General features: G+C 32.0%; 1 protein-coding gene across 1 annotated transcript; it reads left to right on the top strand.

Moving 5' to 3' along the window:
- Positions 1-125: 125 nt before the first annotated feature.
- Positions 126-18,385, top strand: LOC113514616 (suppressor of hairless protein). The gene is made up of 4 exons (XM_052902728.1): positions 126-1,455; positions 10,382-10,626; positions 11,954-12,179; positions 14,239-18,385. Exons 1-4 carry the CDS (start codon positions 604-606, stop codon positions 14,425-14,427), a joined length of 1,512 nt encoding a protein of 503 aa, XP_052758688.1. The 5' UTR covers positions 126-603; the 3' UTR covers positions 14,428-18,385.
- Positions 18,386-18,653: the final 268 nt, after the last annotated feature.

Here is an 18,653-nt window from a genome sequence, read left to right as displayed (position 1 = left end):
ACTCGATTGTGTTCGCGCGCGTGTAGTCGCCAACACGCTTACACTTTGCTTGTCTATGGTCTGATTTTGACAGTTCATTTCTCTAGCGTTATCTTATTGTATTTATTTTACGAATAAACATAAGTTTATAAGCTTTTACTAAGTGCAATAAGTTAAAATACTTTTGTTTTAATGTACAGATTGAAAAAGTCTTATTTTTATGTGTAAATTATTAACAACAAACCGTGGAATAGTGATTTAGACTATCTGAAAATTTTGTCGTCGAACAGGTGTTTTTGAATGAAATGTGTGCTAAGGTTCCCACCGTAATTAATTTATAGTGTCGTGAATAATACAAAAGTGTATCGATCGCATGATAGTAGCTTGGGGAAGCCGACTTCCCATATTTCTACATACGTGTTGTTGTTACCCAGTGTATTAAAATTCAGATAAAGGACGCCGCTCAATACCCTGGGCCTGTTTTGCCAGCATTAGGCAATGCTCTGCAGTAGTAGATGGACCGTCATATCCAGATAGTGATATGGGAAGGGCAACATGGTGGGCCCATTTAACAGCCGATACATTATGAAGCGTGGTACATGGTGAGGTGGAGCCGTGGCGAGTATGCCGCACCAGTACGGCGCGGGCGCGGGCGGCATGGCACAGGGGCCGCCGTCGCCCCCGCCGCAGCACGGCGCGCTTTACCCGCGCTATGCCAACGCCGCAGGCCCTGGTGCCGGAGCTTACCGCCCCGAAGAGCGTCGTCTGACTCGCGAGGCGATGGAACGATACCTTCGCGACCGTTCGGATATGGTGGTGGTAATTTTGCACGCTAAAGTGGCCCAAAAATCGTATGGTAATGAGAAGCGTTTCTTCTGCCCTCCTCCTTGTATTTATTTGTTTGGGGATGGATGGCGACTGCGACGTGAGCGCATGCTGCGTGAGGGCGAGACTGAGCAGGCGGCGCAGCTTTGCGCCTTCATTGGTATAGGCAATTCTGACCAAGATATGCAACAGCTTGACTTAAATAATGGTAAACAGTACTGTGCCGCTAAGACTTTGTACATATCAGATTCAGATAAACGTAAACATTTCATGCTATCTGTTAAAATGTTCTATGGAAATGGCCATGATATAGGAATTTTTAACAGTAAAAGGATTAAAGTGATATCAAAGCCATCTAAAAAGAAACAATCACTGAAAAATGCTGACTTGTGTATTGCTAGTGGGACAAAGGTGGCTCTTTTCAACCGACTCAGGTCACAAACTGTTTCAACGAGGTACCTTCATGTTGAAAATGGTAATTTCCATGCATCATCAACACAGTGGGGAGCGTTTACTATTCATTTACTGGACGATAATGAGAGTGAATCAGAAGAGTTTGCAGTAAGAGATGGATATGTCCACTATGGTTCTACAGTGAAACTGGTCTGTTCAGTGACAGGCATGGCACTGCCTCGGCTCATTATAAGAAAGGTAAATTGATCACATTATTATAAAATTCATAAAAAAAAAGAACAATTTAATTTCAAAATTCATATCTAAAATTATGTTTAGATTTTGAATTCTGAAGATTATATTAAATCTTTCTTAAGTGACCTCAAAAGGAGTAGGTTCTAAATTTATGTTTATTTTTCTAAGTAATTTATAATTTTACCAACTCTAGACTGATTCTGATAATAATTTTGCAAACAATAGGCCTTACTCAGACAATTTTCAAGAGTGCATCACAGTGCATCGTCATGACATGACATGACATACCACAAAAACAATATTTCTAGTCTAGACTATAAATACATTTTTAAATAGATGCTGCAATCATAATATATGATTAGCATTTCAAATTCCATCTAAATTTTCATTTGCAAGTTTCAAGTTCCTATGTTAACATTATGTTCAACAAACTTTAGATGATTTTTTTATACAACTTAGAATGGCAAACAAGCTGACGGCCCACCTGATGGAAATTGGTAACCATCGCCTATAGACATGAGCAGTACAATGGACATAACAGAGTATACTGTTTCACCCGTGATACTCCCCACATATTGTCATTCTTGAGGACTCAGGTGTTATTCCTCTGTACCCTGTAAATTCACTGCCATATCCCACCCTTCAAACCGAAACACAGCCATGCAAACAGAACTACTTTACAGTTGAAATAAATTGAAATCGATTGTTTAAACAACATTATTGGTAGTAATATTTTTTATTCAATACTTTTTTTTATGCCAAATATTGTATTAAAATTAATTTTGGTATATGGATTTGAAAATGAAATGTCAAAATTATAGAAATAATATAATGTTTTTTCATTCCCCTTTGAATGACAATATTGACAATATAATAATTCTGCATCTGACAATGTGTGGGATGGAAGTGACTTTGCTATCAATAATCCTTACTAATATTATAATTAAGAAAGTGGGTTTGTTCATTTCTTACTTTGTAGCACCTTAAGAGCTTAGTCAATCGCTATGAAATTTGGTATACACATACTATATGGGGTGGAGAAGGAAATAGACTACTTTTTATCCCTGTCACTAAACATATTCCGGTCATAAGAATGAAGTTAAAAATAATAAGTAGCATGCTAGTAAGGTAATAAGTTTGGCAATAAAGTCTACTGAAGAACCACAAGTAAATAGTAAATTTATTTGTTGTTTACTATAAATTCCTATTAAAGCAAGTTAAAAAAGTAATAATTTAAGATTATTTCGCAAAAAATAAAAAACTGACTTCAACTGTAGCAAAACCAATTAATTTGATTTTAAAACTAAACTACTGGATTGAGTTTGTTTAAATTACTATTATTACCATATTTAAACGCTGTCCACTGCTGAATTTAGAGGGAAGGCTATATTCAGCAGGGGGGGGGGAAGGGTGGCAACTGCACTTAGATTTTGGGGACATATCAAGAGGGAAGCTGCTGCCCATCCCTCTCCTGCCCGTAGTCGCCTCTTACACGGCCATTGTTTCTCTAAATAAATCAATCAAGTCAAATTTTATTCTAAATACCTAAGTGTAACACAATTTACCCTAAAAGTACAAATAAATTTGATATGATATTCTGAAGTTGAAGTAATCTCAGTATTAACAATGGGGATTAATTTTGATAATTCACTAGCAAATTTTCTCATACAATACCTTGCAGATTGCAGATACCTTGCAAACTTCAAAAAAAGATACACATGCACTTTTAAAGTTATTAACAATTTATAAACAACGTTAGCATGACTTTTTATTGAATTTTATCATTTAAAACTAAAAAAAAGTTATTTGTTTTTACCTTACTCTTATATAGTATTACAATAGAATTGTAATGAATGATGTGGGTACATGAGAGTTATTTAGGAAAAAAATATATCAGGTTTATTCTTTATATATTATATATATTATAACAGTCATCGTCGTTTCAGAATTTTTGTGTCTTTATATTTGTTCCGGTATCGCAAAAAAACTAAATTAAATGCAGTTTTCGCAGTTGGTATGTTCTATCTTAAAAATTTGTGTATGTTTTATCTGGATATACCGTTTAGAAACCGTTGTCTATTTCCAAAATACACGCATACGAAATTGCAGATAGAAGCTAGTATGCAATAATATGTAATCATTTAATATAAAAAACATTTTAAATATTTATGTAAATATTTATTTATTTGCACTTTATTGCACCATTTTTAATTAGTTATTTGTTTATTGTATACTATCATGATTTCGATAATTATAACTAGACGTTAAAAAAATTGTGTGAAGTTACAATAAAAATACAAATTTTAACATTTACTAATATTAAATTGTGAAAATATGTATAGATGTTTATTTGTTTGGTACTTAATCACATTAAACGTTTTGATGGATCTGAATGAAATACGCAAATAGATAAATAATATTCGGAATTAAAACGTAAGATGTTTTTATGCGTTGATGCGGGCAACACCGCGGGATATTGTCAGTTTTAATTACAAACATTGTCTATTATTTTCTCCATAATATTTTAATTAAAATGTAATTCTTCTTGTAAAACTTCAAGGGTATAGTGATAGAAATATTTTTACTGAGTAGTTTTATTATTTCAAGACAAAAATAAAAAAAAATATAAGTGAATCTAAATAATACTGTCTTTTCAGTAAATAAATAATAATAAATATGTAGAACATATTTTCCCGGCATAGAATAGGCCACCGCTATTTTTCCCGTGGATGTCGTAAGAGGCGACTAAGGAAGCTTATGGTCGAGGGATGGGCAGCAATGTTCCTCTTAAAACATCACCAAAAGCCAAAATGCAGTTGCCAACTCGCCTACCAAGCGTGGCCACTACTAGCAAACCTTATGGGAGAGGTTATGTTCAGCAGTGGACATACAAACGCAAATATGGAACAGTAATCGAAAAAAATAGTCACTAAAATCGCTTTAAAAATGATGAAAATATCGCGCAATATAGTTACAACTGAAAATTTAATTATAATTATTCTATATACTATACCGAAAAGAAATGATTGAAATGAAAACCTTTCCCTTTTTTTTTTAAATTGGTTATAAATTTGTTTTGTCAAAGTAAATTGTTGTATTATTTATAATTTACATTTTTCTGTTTACATATATTTTATATTGTCATTGATTAGTTATACACTTAACCAATCAATCACTGTTTTTACTGAGTACCAAGTTTTATTTGTTTTATTAATCTGAGTTTATTTAGATTTTTTTTAATCAGTCCAGTCCAGTTTTTGTAGCCGTAGTTCTAAATAGATATATAATAGTGTTTATTTTCCGTTAAATATTTATTACGAAATTTAATAAGGAACCAAGTGTTTGATAACGTACCTTGAAACCTTATTGGTAGCATTTAGCGCAAAACTCCAAAGGTGATTCGAACGGGAACTGCGCGAACACATTGATTATAGAACAAGTCCTATTGAGGGTTATCCAAAAAGATTCATTCAATATCTTTCTCTATCTTATCTCTAGCTTTTCTTCAAGGATAACAACGCACATGTGAAATTTCTGGTCTTACAGAAATTGATAACATATTTATAATTTACTGTAACACGGCATAGTATCGTACGATTTAAGCGTCAGGATGTACAAAAAGTTATAAAACTTATATTTATGATAAAGGGAGTTAGTCATAAAAACGTCAAGTGTCATAAATCTATTTTAGTTATTTGTTTTGTCTTTTTCTTTTGCGCCAAATTCTTAATATGACTGACAGTGACAAGCACTGTAATAGTTAAAGTAGATTTGTAAGAATATTTAGTTTTTATGAATAAGAGGGTAGCTGTGTTGCTACAAAAAAGTTGCACTTGCAATAACAAATGGATATTCAGGCGTCTCACTGCAAAAGCGTGTCTAACGTCTTGTCTAAATAAAAGAATTTTTTTAATTCATTTTTTTGTTAAAAAAATATTTAAAGTAAAAAATTTTATTCGTCGCACTAAAATATGCTGTTGTGTGTGCTGTAATAATAATCTAAGGGAATCGGTTACCACCACGTAACCGTAATCGCTGTCCTAAATTATTTTTTTGTGATAGATCGTAATATTTCTCAGTTTTTTGTATCATAACGACATAGTATTAGGTATCATTGACACGTCGTAGCTTATTTCGTAATTTAATAAGTAATATTTAAATAAATGAGGCCCAACCACCTTAAAATACAGCCCCCTGGTACATACTGGTATTTATTTTTTTGCCGTTGATAACTGAATAAAAAAATATCCAAACACATAAACTACAGTAAGCATATTTATACATCTCAATTATATTTTTACAATAGAAATTTAATCAAAATATCTATGTGCAAATGCCATCCTCAAATTATTAAAACAATCCCCTGTTAAAATTTGAAAACAACGCTGAAGTCAAGTTTTGTTTTGGCGCGAATCATTTAGATCGTGTAACGGAATGTAGTCGGTATGAAGTACGTTCGGTTGTGGATCTAAGCGGGTACCCACCATGTTATTTTAGTACTACGGCTGCACTGCTGGTGATCCACGTATCTCGGTGGAAACAGTCCACTGGTAAGCCTTTTTTTACTATTTCAAGAGTTTTAATAACAATAATTTGTTTAAAACAATTGATTATCTAGTATGTAGCTACATCTGTACTGTTAATCTGATAAAATGATTTTGTTTTATTAAGTGACCAACAGTCCTCTGTTATTTTATAGCATACTGTTCATACCACTTGTTTACATAGCTTTTGTCAAGTCTGGCATGCTAGATATTAGATAGAGATAGCTATTATCTCAAAATGCCACCGATAAAGAAACCACCCAAAATAAGAAAAGAAATATTAGAACAAAAACGTATAGCTGAACGTTTGAAATATTAATGAATTAAATTTGTCCCTCAATATAAAGAAAAAGATAGGTGAAATTATCAAAAGAAAAAAAGGCACAAATTAGTTAAGGATATGAGTCATCGTAAGCATAAGGCTGTAAAAAAGGTTTCGAAAGAGCATTGTTCTAAGCATTGTGGAAAGAAGAAAGTTATGAAAGACATGACGAATACTTTTGTAAAGGAAAATACGCCTGATTCAGAGCATCTCGCGGAAGAACATCTGATAATACGACTAACGATATTGAGAGACGCCAAGAATTTAAAAAGTTTCAATGGTACCCTTAAAATATGTCAGATTAAAATATGACGTCCTTTGGTATTACTGCAAAGTGCTGGGAAGCTCTTAATGAAAAGTTTAAGCTGCTTTTGTAAAGAATAGTGTCAGCATTTTAATCTAAGGGTTTTGAACCACCAAATGACGAAACTTCACGTTGAAGACGTTTACACAGACTCAGAATTCGAAGACGAAACCAGACCAGCCTATAACTCGCCGGATAGTAATATTATTACAGAAACTGAAATTTCACAACCGTGTGATTATTTCAATACTGATGACAATAATGATGATTATAATGACAATACTATAAGGCCCAGTACAATCAGACTACAGTAATACAACAGTGGTAATTACGTTTTAGTTAAATTAAAATACCGAATATCGTTATGCTGCTGTTAGTAATCAAGTAAATAATGAGGAAGGCGAATTAACAGTAAGTTTTATGAAAATATATGATAATAAGGGCCACATATTCATAATGGAGTGAATTAATATTTTTGATGTCAGTTTTAACGAAATATTGGAGACGTTACCATATCCAGATCTAAGTTAAAAAAGGAAAAGATTATTTTTTATTTTCCAATATCTGTACCCGTTTTTGAAAGATAAGTTAATATGAAGGTTGTTTTCCTGAAGAACAATGTTAAGACTGATTTTTATTGTAAGGCGTCATACATTTAATATTAATTACTTTAGTTAATTTAAAAGTACAAATGTTTTAATCAAATATGTCAACCTAAAATGTCAGTTGTGATAATTAATTAGCATTAGTAATGTTTTTTGTTTATTTTTATTAATATAAAGACCGACTTTAGTGTTATATAATTAGAGTCTTAAAAATACTGTTAAACTAGGAATATAATTTGGTTAAATTAATTAAACTAGAAATTTAATTTAATATTCTTAAGTTTGACACAAATGTTATTAGTCTTAAGAAAAGTGACTATTATAAGTCAAATTTGTTTTAATACTGTTGATTTATTAAAAAAAATACATATTTTATGAATGACAATGAAAAATAAAAATTTTGATTATTTTAATAAATAAAAATATTTGTTTTTGTTTATAAAAACATTCCCTTGGATGATTATAACAGTCCTCTGTCACGGTTTTGCATATAATCATCGATAACTAAAAAAACAAGAGGATAATGTGTGGGTTTTATCAAGATATATATTTAATTAACTATTGCCCTTTATTTTATTAACAAACTTTCTGAACTTTTAATAAAATTTGCTTAGGATAATATTATATGGACGAATTTCCAAATAGCAGAGAAACACCCAAATAAAGAAGTAAATTTTAGTGTTTACTAGCTGTACCCCACAGCTCCGCCAATATATGTGAATCAGTACCTATATTATACATATACCATACAAGTATCCTGTGTGTTAATTTAGTATATAGCCTATCCGTTTACCAAATTTCATTCAAATTTGTTCAGTAGTTTATACATGAAAGAGTTACAAACATCCATCTATCATCATATACAATATTCATCATTATAGACTTTCGTATTTATTATATTAAACAATAGGGCTAGTTGTATCCCGCGGCTTCCCTCCTGTTAATCAGTACATAAATCATCATTCACTCATACATCCATCGTTACAAACTTGCATTTATTATATTAAAAGAAATTAAAAAAATAAATTGTAGAATTTAAAATTCGTCATACGACTTGCGTTACATGGAAAATCATATAAAATTTGACAATGTTATACAATAGTTACAATTATGTACATATACAATAATATCCGATCCACTGAATAGTGAACTGTATTCTGAGCAAACATATCAGTTTTCTATTTCTTTATCAGCAAAAATTTAAGTTTCGCATTTCACTCCGGCGGCAAAATACCGAAACTATTGTTAGTGCTACTTCTAGTGGACATATTTGAAATTAAAATACTTACATACGATAGGCAATTTAATTATATTTTGTTACAACAAATTTATTAGTTAAGTTATCACGCAACTGCTCTTGTCTATGAATAAATTTATCGCGGGGTCAACAAATCGCGCGTGACATCCCTGGTGTCACAGGCGTCCATAGACTACGGTAACCCCGTTTACTATCAGACGGGCCGTATGCTTGTTTGTCACCGCAGTAGTATAAAAAAATTATTATTACCAAAAAGTTGCAGAAACTTAAAATTTGTACAAAAAATTACTTACGTTGAAGTTATTATTGGTGAAATGTGGACTTCTTGAATGTTTTGTTTCTCATAACAGTAATCTTTACTAATAAAGTAAATATGAAAGTAAGTTTGTAGTTACAGCACAATGGTTTCCAGGGGGCCACGTGGAAATCAACCCGAAAGGGTACTTTGCTAGCAATGGGGCTATTAGACCCCATTACTAACATACTATTTGTTCAAAAACACTTTTAAACCAAGTTTATTCGTAATTACAAAACACAAAAAAAAATCTGGAGCACTAATTTTATCGTTTTATACACCACTACTTCAGACACCTTTTACTAACTCCAAAGGCCTCAGATTTTCCATTTTAAAGATTCAATATTCTAAAATGTTGAAATTTTTTGCATCACTGGTTGTTATTTTTTTTTTTTTCATTTATCTTCAAATGTTCTAAACCAGTTGTGTCCCTATTCAAACTCAAATCCCTATTGACCCCATTTTACGGTATTCTCCACAAATTGTTGATGATTTTAGCTACATCGCCCCATTAAAAACGTCAGATTATATTTTTTTCGTAATCCTTAAATCTTCTTTTAAATTAAAAAAAAAAATCAATCAAGTTCGAGTTTTTCGAGGTGACGTATTTTTTTTACAACTTAGTGATCCGACCATTTTCCGTGTATGTCACGCTGAAATCAGATTATTGAAATAATCACTTTTGTCACCTTTACTTTGTCTTAATCTGACGCGCTCGAGTTTTTCTGAGGAATAATTTTTTTACTAATCTAATCGGCTGCTCTTAACACCCGCCCCCATATTAATATATAGTAGAAGTACATTACAAGGAGTAAGTTTCTCCTTACAATTTTCTGACACGCTCGAGTAACGTGCAAAATCCCCGCTTGGGCTCCCCTACTATTAGGTATATAGGATGAAGAAGGGTATAGGCTATTTTTTATCCCAGTCAGTAAACAAATCGCAGTTACACGAAGTCGCGAGTAAAAGCTAGTAGTCGACAAAACTGAGTATACCCCATAACTGGTGTTTTTCGTTTCTCATAAGGGCTGGCAACCGCAGTTAGGCTTTGGAGGTGTTTTAACAGGAGCGCTGCTGCCCATCCCTGGACTATTAAGTTCTCTTAGTCGCCTCTTACGATACCCACGGGAAAGAAAGGGGTGGTCTGTTCTATGCCGGTACCACACAGCTAATAAGACAATCTGTTGATGTCCAATATTGGTACAATTAAAAAATCGATTAATTGATTTAATCTTTCAATTTGTTACTAATTTCATTAAGAAAACGTTTTTGTAATAGTTTCAACAAAACTTGTTTAACTTTTCATTATGTACTATTAAAGCAAACCGTATATTCCATACTATATAACTTCAGGCTGCAGCTAAAAATCAGTGCTTTGCTTTTAAGCTGAAGTATCACTGATTTGTATCCTATTTGAATCACTGTGACACAAATGGCGAAAACATATTTTCGTATTTTATTTTTTATTTAAAAATAGTGTAATATATTGATTATATGAACTCATTTGTTAATTTACATGCGTCATAATTGGCTCAAATAAAGTGTTTATCTATCTATATTATCTCTCTCTCTCTCTTATTAATAAAAAACATTGTTTTTAGGTGGACAAACAAATGGCACTTTTAGAAGCGGATGATCCTGTTTCGCAACTACATAAATGCGCATTCTACATGAAGGACACAGAGCGAATGTACCTCTGCCTCTCCCAAGAGCGTATCATACAGTTCCAGGCGACACCATGCCCCAAAGAGCCAAATAAGGAAATGATCAATGACGGCGCTTGTTGGACGATCATATCAACCGATAAGGCTGAATACCAGTTCTATGAAGGCATGGGACCTGTCAGGTATTTAATTATATTAATTAAAACATATTTTTACATATAAAAATGGAATAGTGCCCTGACATTTAAAGCCTCAATGTTTGTAAGTAGTCGGCATCAATACGTTTGTGGATTTTTTTTTTATAAACTGTCCTGTGATTAGTTATATATAAATATATAAATATTTGTCGAGATATATATTTAAGTAGATGTCGCAATTGTACATACTTTGCATGCCTATTTTATTTCTTAGTAAGTTCAAAAGTGTTCCATTTGGCGTCTGACCGATTTTTATGATTCGGAGTTCTTACATGAAATTAAGTGGGAACTGTTTATTTATTTATGCTTTTGTACATACACTTTAATGTAGAAATTTGGTTATAACAAAAATGTACACAGGCGGACATATCCCTTAAAGGGATTACTCCCAGTCAACCTAGAACCCGATAGGAAAAAGTATCTATAGGGTTTGTATATAAAGTATAACATATATGAAGCAAAAATAATAAGATAAACAATATATTAATAGCTATATAGTTAAAGGGTAATTAAAACAAAATTATTTTTAAAGAGATTCGCACGTTAAGAGCGTGAGTGCTTCGTTAATTATCGCTTTTAAAAGTAATTTTTTTTTTATATTCACTTATGTCATTTATTTCCATCTAAAAATATTTAAAACATATAATAATGGCATCATACGTATTTTCCATGGCCCTACATGCAAGCCGAGCAGACATCGACTAATCGCAAATGACATGAAGTACCTATTATAATTATGTTTATTAACCACTTAATGTGACGTTGTATCTATTATAATGAAACATTTAATGATAAAACTACGCAGAGACTTATGATTAAGATTAATATTTTATTAAGTGCCCATTTAATAGGCTTTTTGTGTCAAGACTCTATCATTACGTACGAGTACAACTTTTACTTTATTTCCTTTTATAATGTCATGTCACTTGATACTAATTTTTTTTTTGTATCAGGCGTTAATTGCACACTGCTAAACATAGCTTCTCCTATAAGGGGGATTTTACTAATAGTTGCCTAATTATTGCTAATGATAGACTAACTGGCCTGTTTTCATTCTCATCTATCACCCTTCACTGGTGCTCCGCCAGCGTATCCCGTTAGCGCAGGCGGGGTTATCATACCATTTTCATCCATCAAAAAGAAAAGGTATATTTCTATCGCGTATATCGCGGACAGGGTTACCTCTTTAATATTATTTATGAAAAAAAGCTCACCCAGTTTGCTATATTGAACTCTGAGCGCCGAGGACAGCGATTCATGTAAGTCGTCGAAATTAAAACAATTTTATGACCGTCCATATATTTGTCAACAGGTCCCCAGTGACGCCTGTCCCTCTGGTACACTCATTGAACCTAAATGGCGGCGGTGACGTGGCTATGCTGGAACTAGCCGGGGACAACTTTACCCCTTCTCTGCAGGTGTGGTTCGGCGATGTGGAAGCGGAGACGATGTACCGATGTGCCGAGTCGATGCTCTGTGTGGTGCCGGACATATCGCAGTTTAGGGGCCAGTGGTTGTGGGTGCGACAGCCTACGCAGGTAATATTTGAAACATAATGACTTAATAGAAATGTTAATAGAAAGTAATAAAAATGTAAATAAACAAACTAATGGTTGTCTCTACTACTAACTATTTATTTTATTTATTTTATTCATTAGTACATATATGTATACATGGCGGACTTAATGTTAAAAGCATTCTCTCCCAGTCAACCATAGGGAAGTGTTAGAATACTTGATTGCGGTATTAGTAATTATTGATATACATACATATTAAAATTACATATATAAACGAGTAAATATATATAAATAACAAATATACTTACACATATATGACATATACTATATCATACACGAAATTAAGAGTAATATAAAGTACTTATTGCTCGGATAAAGTAAAAAAGTGAGCATGAACGTTTTTTTTGAAAGGTGGTTTAGTCGATAGTCTCTTAATGGTATCAGGAAGCGCGTTCCAGAGTCGTGAAGAATGCAGGAGAAAAAAATTTGAAGCGAAACCATTACGGTGTGAGGGGATAGATAGTTGGATAGTATTACTGGAACGAAGGTTACGGTCGTAATTTTCAAAAAGATACTGGAATTTGCTGCTTAAGTAATTACCTAGTAATAACCTATAATATGGTCGAACACAACGATGGCTGATTCATCCGTTATACACGTGAACGGATCTAGTAGGAACTGGTCGGTTTAAGAATATTTATTTTAGTTTTTTTTTTTCGCTATAAAGTATCTAATAGTCATTTTATTCATTCGCATTTTTGTTGTAAACTCAACTTTTATTTATAAAAAAAAAGAACAGCTGAGTTTCTTACCCGTTCTTCTTAGCTGAAATTTCATCCCGAAGAGAGCGGTTAATTCTTAAAAAATGACTATTCATATGCTTATAATTAAGTAAAAAAGTATTGTTTATTTATAAAATTTTAAATTTATTTATTTATTTTTTTAAACTTTAATGCACAATGAAACAAATGTATAGGGGGCTTAACGCTGGATGGTATTCTCTACCAGTCACCAATGGAAAAACCGAGAAATAAGTAGGCGGTGCATTATTGAATTGAAGGAATATAAAAATTCATACATAGAAAATATTCATATATTATAAACATATAAATAAACTAATATAAACATACATATAATATATTAAACAAATAAATATAAACATACATAAATTAATACTTGAATATTATTAATAAATATTATTATTAATTTATATTAGTTGAAATATTCTTTCATACATGTAGTGAATGTAAAAAAAAATTGAGTCATGCCAGTATACGTAATAATATACAGCACTACGTCTCGTGGGAATGCAGCCGTTTGCCAATTTAACTACAATGTACTCTTAGACGACCTCTATGAATTGGTACAATTACATCTACCACTGTTTCTTTGTTTTGTTTAGTTTTTGTTTGGTAATGTTTTTTATTGACATATTTTTTTCTTGAAAATATAAGTATCTAATCCAGGGGTCGGCAACCTTTGGATAGGCAAGGGCATCTTAGTGGCAAAATGCAGAAAAGACGAGCCGCACACATTCATAATTTTGATAATCGATCCCTATATCGGTGATAATAAAAATGAGAGAACATTTTGTTTGAAAAATGAGGAATAATAGACTTAAAGAAGAATTTTAAAGAAGACAACTATATTTATTAAAGAATATTTATTGTTTAATAATTTGTAATTCATAAATTAAAATAAAAGTTTTGTAAATGAAAGTCTTATGAACATAAATTTTATTTAAATAAGCTATCATTTACAAAACGGACCATGGGCCACTATCACCAGGGTCGCAGGCCGCATGCGGTTGTCGACCGCTGATCTAATCCATGATAGTTTTTATATATCTAAATAACACTGTTGGGGTATTATTATTATTATTTCCAAAACCGCACAACCGATTTTAATGACATTTTGTCAACGTGTATGTCTGTTCTAACTTGAGAAAAAGTAGAGGTATTATCCCGATGAAAAAAGAAATGGTCTCAGTAAGTGGTAGTAACGGGGAAAACAATGTTTGATAGATCAGTTAGTTTTAAAATATCATTTAATGGCTGATTAAAAATCTCCACATCTTCAGGTACCTGTGTCGTTGGTGAGGAACGATGGCATCATATACGCTACAGGGCTCACGTTCACATACACCCCAGAGCCGGGCCCTCGGCCGGTATGCCCACCCGTGGATGACGTGATGCGGCCCGACCAGGCGGCCAACTGGCACCACGACGCCCACAACAGCCACCGGCTCACCGACACGAGCCTTCAATAGCCAATGGACTGCAGGCTGGGAGACGACAGCCTGCAGTAGTCACAGAGTATCGAAACTTGACAGAGTGTCAGTCAGTGTCTCTATAAGCAGTCAATCTGGAAAGTGGTAACCTTAGACATGAATAATTCGAATAACAATGTTGTTTTTCACTACACTTAAGGGATTGTTACGCCGTCATTATAATAGTTTTTTTTAGTGCAAGCAATGCATAATTTTTTATAATAGGCGTCGAAAGTTTTGTTTTTTTTTTTTCTTCATTTAAACGTAATATAAGTTACTTGAAATGAAAAAAAAACTGTAGTGGTCAACTGTAGAGTTAGCGGAATGTTAGATGTGAAATAGTACACATCCAGACTTTTTAAAATTTTTGTTTCTCTGTCTATTTGTACGGGCTAATCTCCGAAACTGTTGGACTGATTTAGGCGAAATTTTGCATGGTGATATCTTATATCCCCGGTCAATATTTTAGATACTTTTAATGACGGAAATTTAAAGAGTTCCCGTGGGATAGTTAAAAACTATAGTAACTTATACAACTTAGTACACAACCTACTTAAGTAAAGACATTTACTTAAATAAGTCCAGTACTCCCAGACATAATAAATAGGTAGGTACATACATTGATACATACTAAACACGAATATTATATATATAAATAGGACAATGTCGTGGGCATCAGCTAATTAAAATATATATATATATATATATATATATATATATATATATATATATATATATATATATATATATATATATATATATATATATATATATATTTTATATAATTAATAATTTCCTATATAACTTTATTTATAATTAGGTACATTATACATTTTACATACGTCTGGAGTTAATTTTGCCTATTTCCCTTTTTTCTATAAATGTCTTTGTTTTGATTCTGTTCACTATCTCTGGAGTTAAAAGTAGTATCGAAACATCTTCATATTTTTGAGAATATATGACTTCAAAGATGCCGCTCTAATCTATATATGTATATAGGATCAAGTTTAGATAAAGTTTTACGAACGAAAATTCCAATGCATTTTGTTCTAAACTGCCTAAAAGATTTTAAGGCATTTTTTTTACAATTTTTTACATTATATTTTGTCATAAATACAGACTTATTATAGAATAGTATATATATAGTGGATATATGGAGATGGATAATGTATATAGTATAATCTGTATTTATGATTAAGTTATACACTTATAATATGGTTATGTAATAACCCCATTATTTTTCCAAATTATTCGCCTTATTCATGTTAATAGGCGAACAATAATCACTATTTGAAAAGCTTACACTCTGTGGGTAAAATACTCTGTGGTAAAGTGTCGCAACTAGATAGACATTCGCGCGTGTGTATTTGAAGTGTTGAATTCACAGTGAATTCCAGTATATGGACATTGGTGAGTGATTTGATGACGTAATTATACATAATTTTATTATAGTGCCTAATCTCTATTCATTATGACACGATTAACAAGTACATATATGCGGGCCATAGGACCAAAATAACGTTTTAAGAAGGTTTACAAACGTAAAATCGGCAACTTTATAGTTTATTAAATTTTAAACGATCTATGTATTTATATGTATTTTTAAAGATTTTGTTTTACATTAAAACAAATTTAATCATGGTGAAATTAATATGAGATTAAAAATTGATCCAGAATTATGTGTGAACATATGATGTAATCTACCACCACTAGCCTACAAAAAATAGTGATGGATTGAAACCTTTTTGAAATTACATAAATATAAATTTTATAGTGCATTGAAACTGTGACATTTTATTAATAATCAAACTTTATTAACGAAATAAACGTAACATTGGGACCATTGTAAAAGTAAACTCTTAAGAAAAAAAAAGTCTGTTCTCAATTTGCAAAGGTGTCGCGTAACAATAATAAAAAAGTACATACGTACATAATAGTTACACCAGCGTCAACATTACACCAGCCAGTATTAACCTTTTTAATACCGCCTTATAGATTCCATAGATAATAAAATAAAGTGCAGAGAGAAAAAAATCATGTCACAATGAATAGACTATTGAAAGCTTTATTACGTTAAGGATCCCTAATGCGAGTATATTTACTTGTAAAAAATAGAGATCAAATGGCGAACAATGGAATGAAACCGTTGTGTCCTTATTAGGTCCTGTGCAGAAGATTAAATATGAACGTAGAATTGTATTGTATAATGTGCACAGGTCGGTAATATGTCCCTAGTGGACACAACGTCGTAAATCCCAGAAAATATCATCTGCACAGGCCTCTAATATACTTCACAATTATTGTGTAACACCAAAATGTACAGTTTTTTTAACTGAAAAATAATTCAAACAATGGAATTATGTTTCTTAAATTACCATTTGTTAAGAATAAAAAATTGCCTACTATCTGATAATTATGATTGTCATAATTTCATACATTTATTTATTTATAAAACAGGGTTTTTTTATGTATTGAATCCCATTTTGTATATCGAATATACGAAACTCTGACCGTTAACACTATACTGCGTCTTGGGTTGCTAAGAGACAAGACGAAAGGGAGAGGCAGATTGTTCAAATAATTATAGCACATGAGATTTCGTCCATTAAAAATAATAAAATAAGGAGTTTTTTTTTGGGGCTGGGGGGAGGGGTAGGTCTCATAAAGGAACATTATGTAAGAGCTCCGTATATATATATTTCTTAGGGTTGGCACCAAACAATTATGGGGTGGGTACGGCCTACACGTCCCTCCGCCTCGTAAATACGTTCACAATATTTTACTTAACAAATACATAAAGGTAACTATTGTAAATCAATATCTCAAGATCTATAATACCAATCTAGTGCTCGTGCTATAAAAATTATTGATTGTATACAACTGCTTTCCTTCTGCGTGTACTTCTAACACCTAACCACCACCTAAGACGCAGTACAGTTTTTGCGGTTGAACCAAGTCGTAATATTTACCTGCGGAAGTTATCCATTATCATCAAAGATCTCTCTCTTTCTCTCTCTCTGCTCTGCTCTTATATTCGTTTCTTTGGGGCCAAATAGCTATAGTATCCATGACAGTCATTGTTTTTATCGCTATTTCGGTTAATATTAAGTCTATTTTAATGGTTTGGTTGAGGAATTTTAAGAGATTGTTTTTGGCGTGATTTTGAATTATATGTGATGTGTTTGTACATTATTTAGTATAATTAGAGATATTATTATTAGTAAGACGAAAGCCAAATAAGACCTGTTGGGTACTTGTATCTCTTAATAATTTAAAGTGTCGTCATCTGTTATTATTTTAGTCGATATTATTTTCTATCAGTGTTTATTTACCGTTGGTTTGATGATAACAGTATGTCGATATGTTGGTGACCCAACGCACACCTATACCAATAAGCTTTATAATGTAGCGGTGACCATTTATGAGACGAATTGTCACTGTGCGTATGTATATTTATATCGAGATTCGAACAACTTAGTTAAGTAAGTTTTAGTCCATAGTACGATATAATATCGTTTTTAAAAACTCTAAATTTGAAATTCTATTTATTTTATGCGAGTAATTTTTTATGATGGATTTATAGTTTTGAATTATGAAATGTACGTATTATAATAAAAAGATGTGTGATTTCAAACATTCCACATGGAAAGTGTAATAAGAAGTACAAAAAATTACAATATTTTTGTAGCGAGACATTGAACAATGTGAATTTACGGAATTGATAACAGTATTACGAAATTAGCGAATTAAACACATTTTAATCGATGTGAAACTGAACAGATGGAAATTGTAACAGTTATGTAATAACTGTTTAATCATATACAGTGAATATGCTCTTGAATTATTGTTTACATGTTTCTACGATTAGAAACGGTCATATTATATATGAGGACTAAATTGAGAGGGAAAACAGTCAATTCGAAATATGAATATTTTTAATAAAATTGAATAAATATTATCTATGTTTTTTATTCAACTTTCCAACCAGTAAGAGAGAATTATACGTTTTAATTCTATGAGTAGGTAATAGATATTTTTATCCAATTTTTTTTAATGGCTTCGGCACAGTTTTTGTAATTCTAAGGCAATTATACCAAAAATTCTCACAGTGGATTTGCGCAAAGCGGATTCTCATTTTGGTTTAATTCACATTGTTTAATTAAAACTGGGGTCAAGTGTAATTAACTAATTATGAATCAGTGTTAATCGAGGAATCAGTGCTCCGA

Source organism: Galleria mellonella, unplaced genomic scaffold (genome assembly GCF_026898425.1).
Source record: "Galleria mellonella isolate WM207_F2 unplaced genomic scaffold, CSIRO_AGI_GalMel_v1 utg93, whole genome shotgun sequence".
NCBI classification, from domain to species: Eukaryota; Metazoa; Arthropoda; class Insecta; order Lepidoptera; family Pyralidae; genus Galleria; species Galleria mellonella.
This window is presented reverse-complemented; position numbering and strand designations above follow the sequence as displayed.

What these genes read in the sequence shown, in the direction of transcription:
- LOC113514616 (XM_052902728.1), top strand. Translation starts at nt 604, where the DNA reads ATGCCGCACCAGTACGGCGCGGGCGCGGGCGGCATGGCACAGGGGCCG. An exon ending in GAAGGCATGGGACCTGTCAG is followed by an intron (nt 10,627 to 11,953) that starts GTATTTAATTAT and finishes ATTTGTCAACAG; the next exon opens with GTCCCCAGTGACGCCTGTCC. An exon ending in GGGTGCGACAGCCTACGCAG is followed by an intron (nt 12,180 to 14,238) that starts GTAATATTTGAA and finishes CCACATCTTCAG; the next exon opens with GTACCTGTGTCGTTGGTGAG.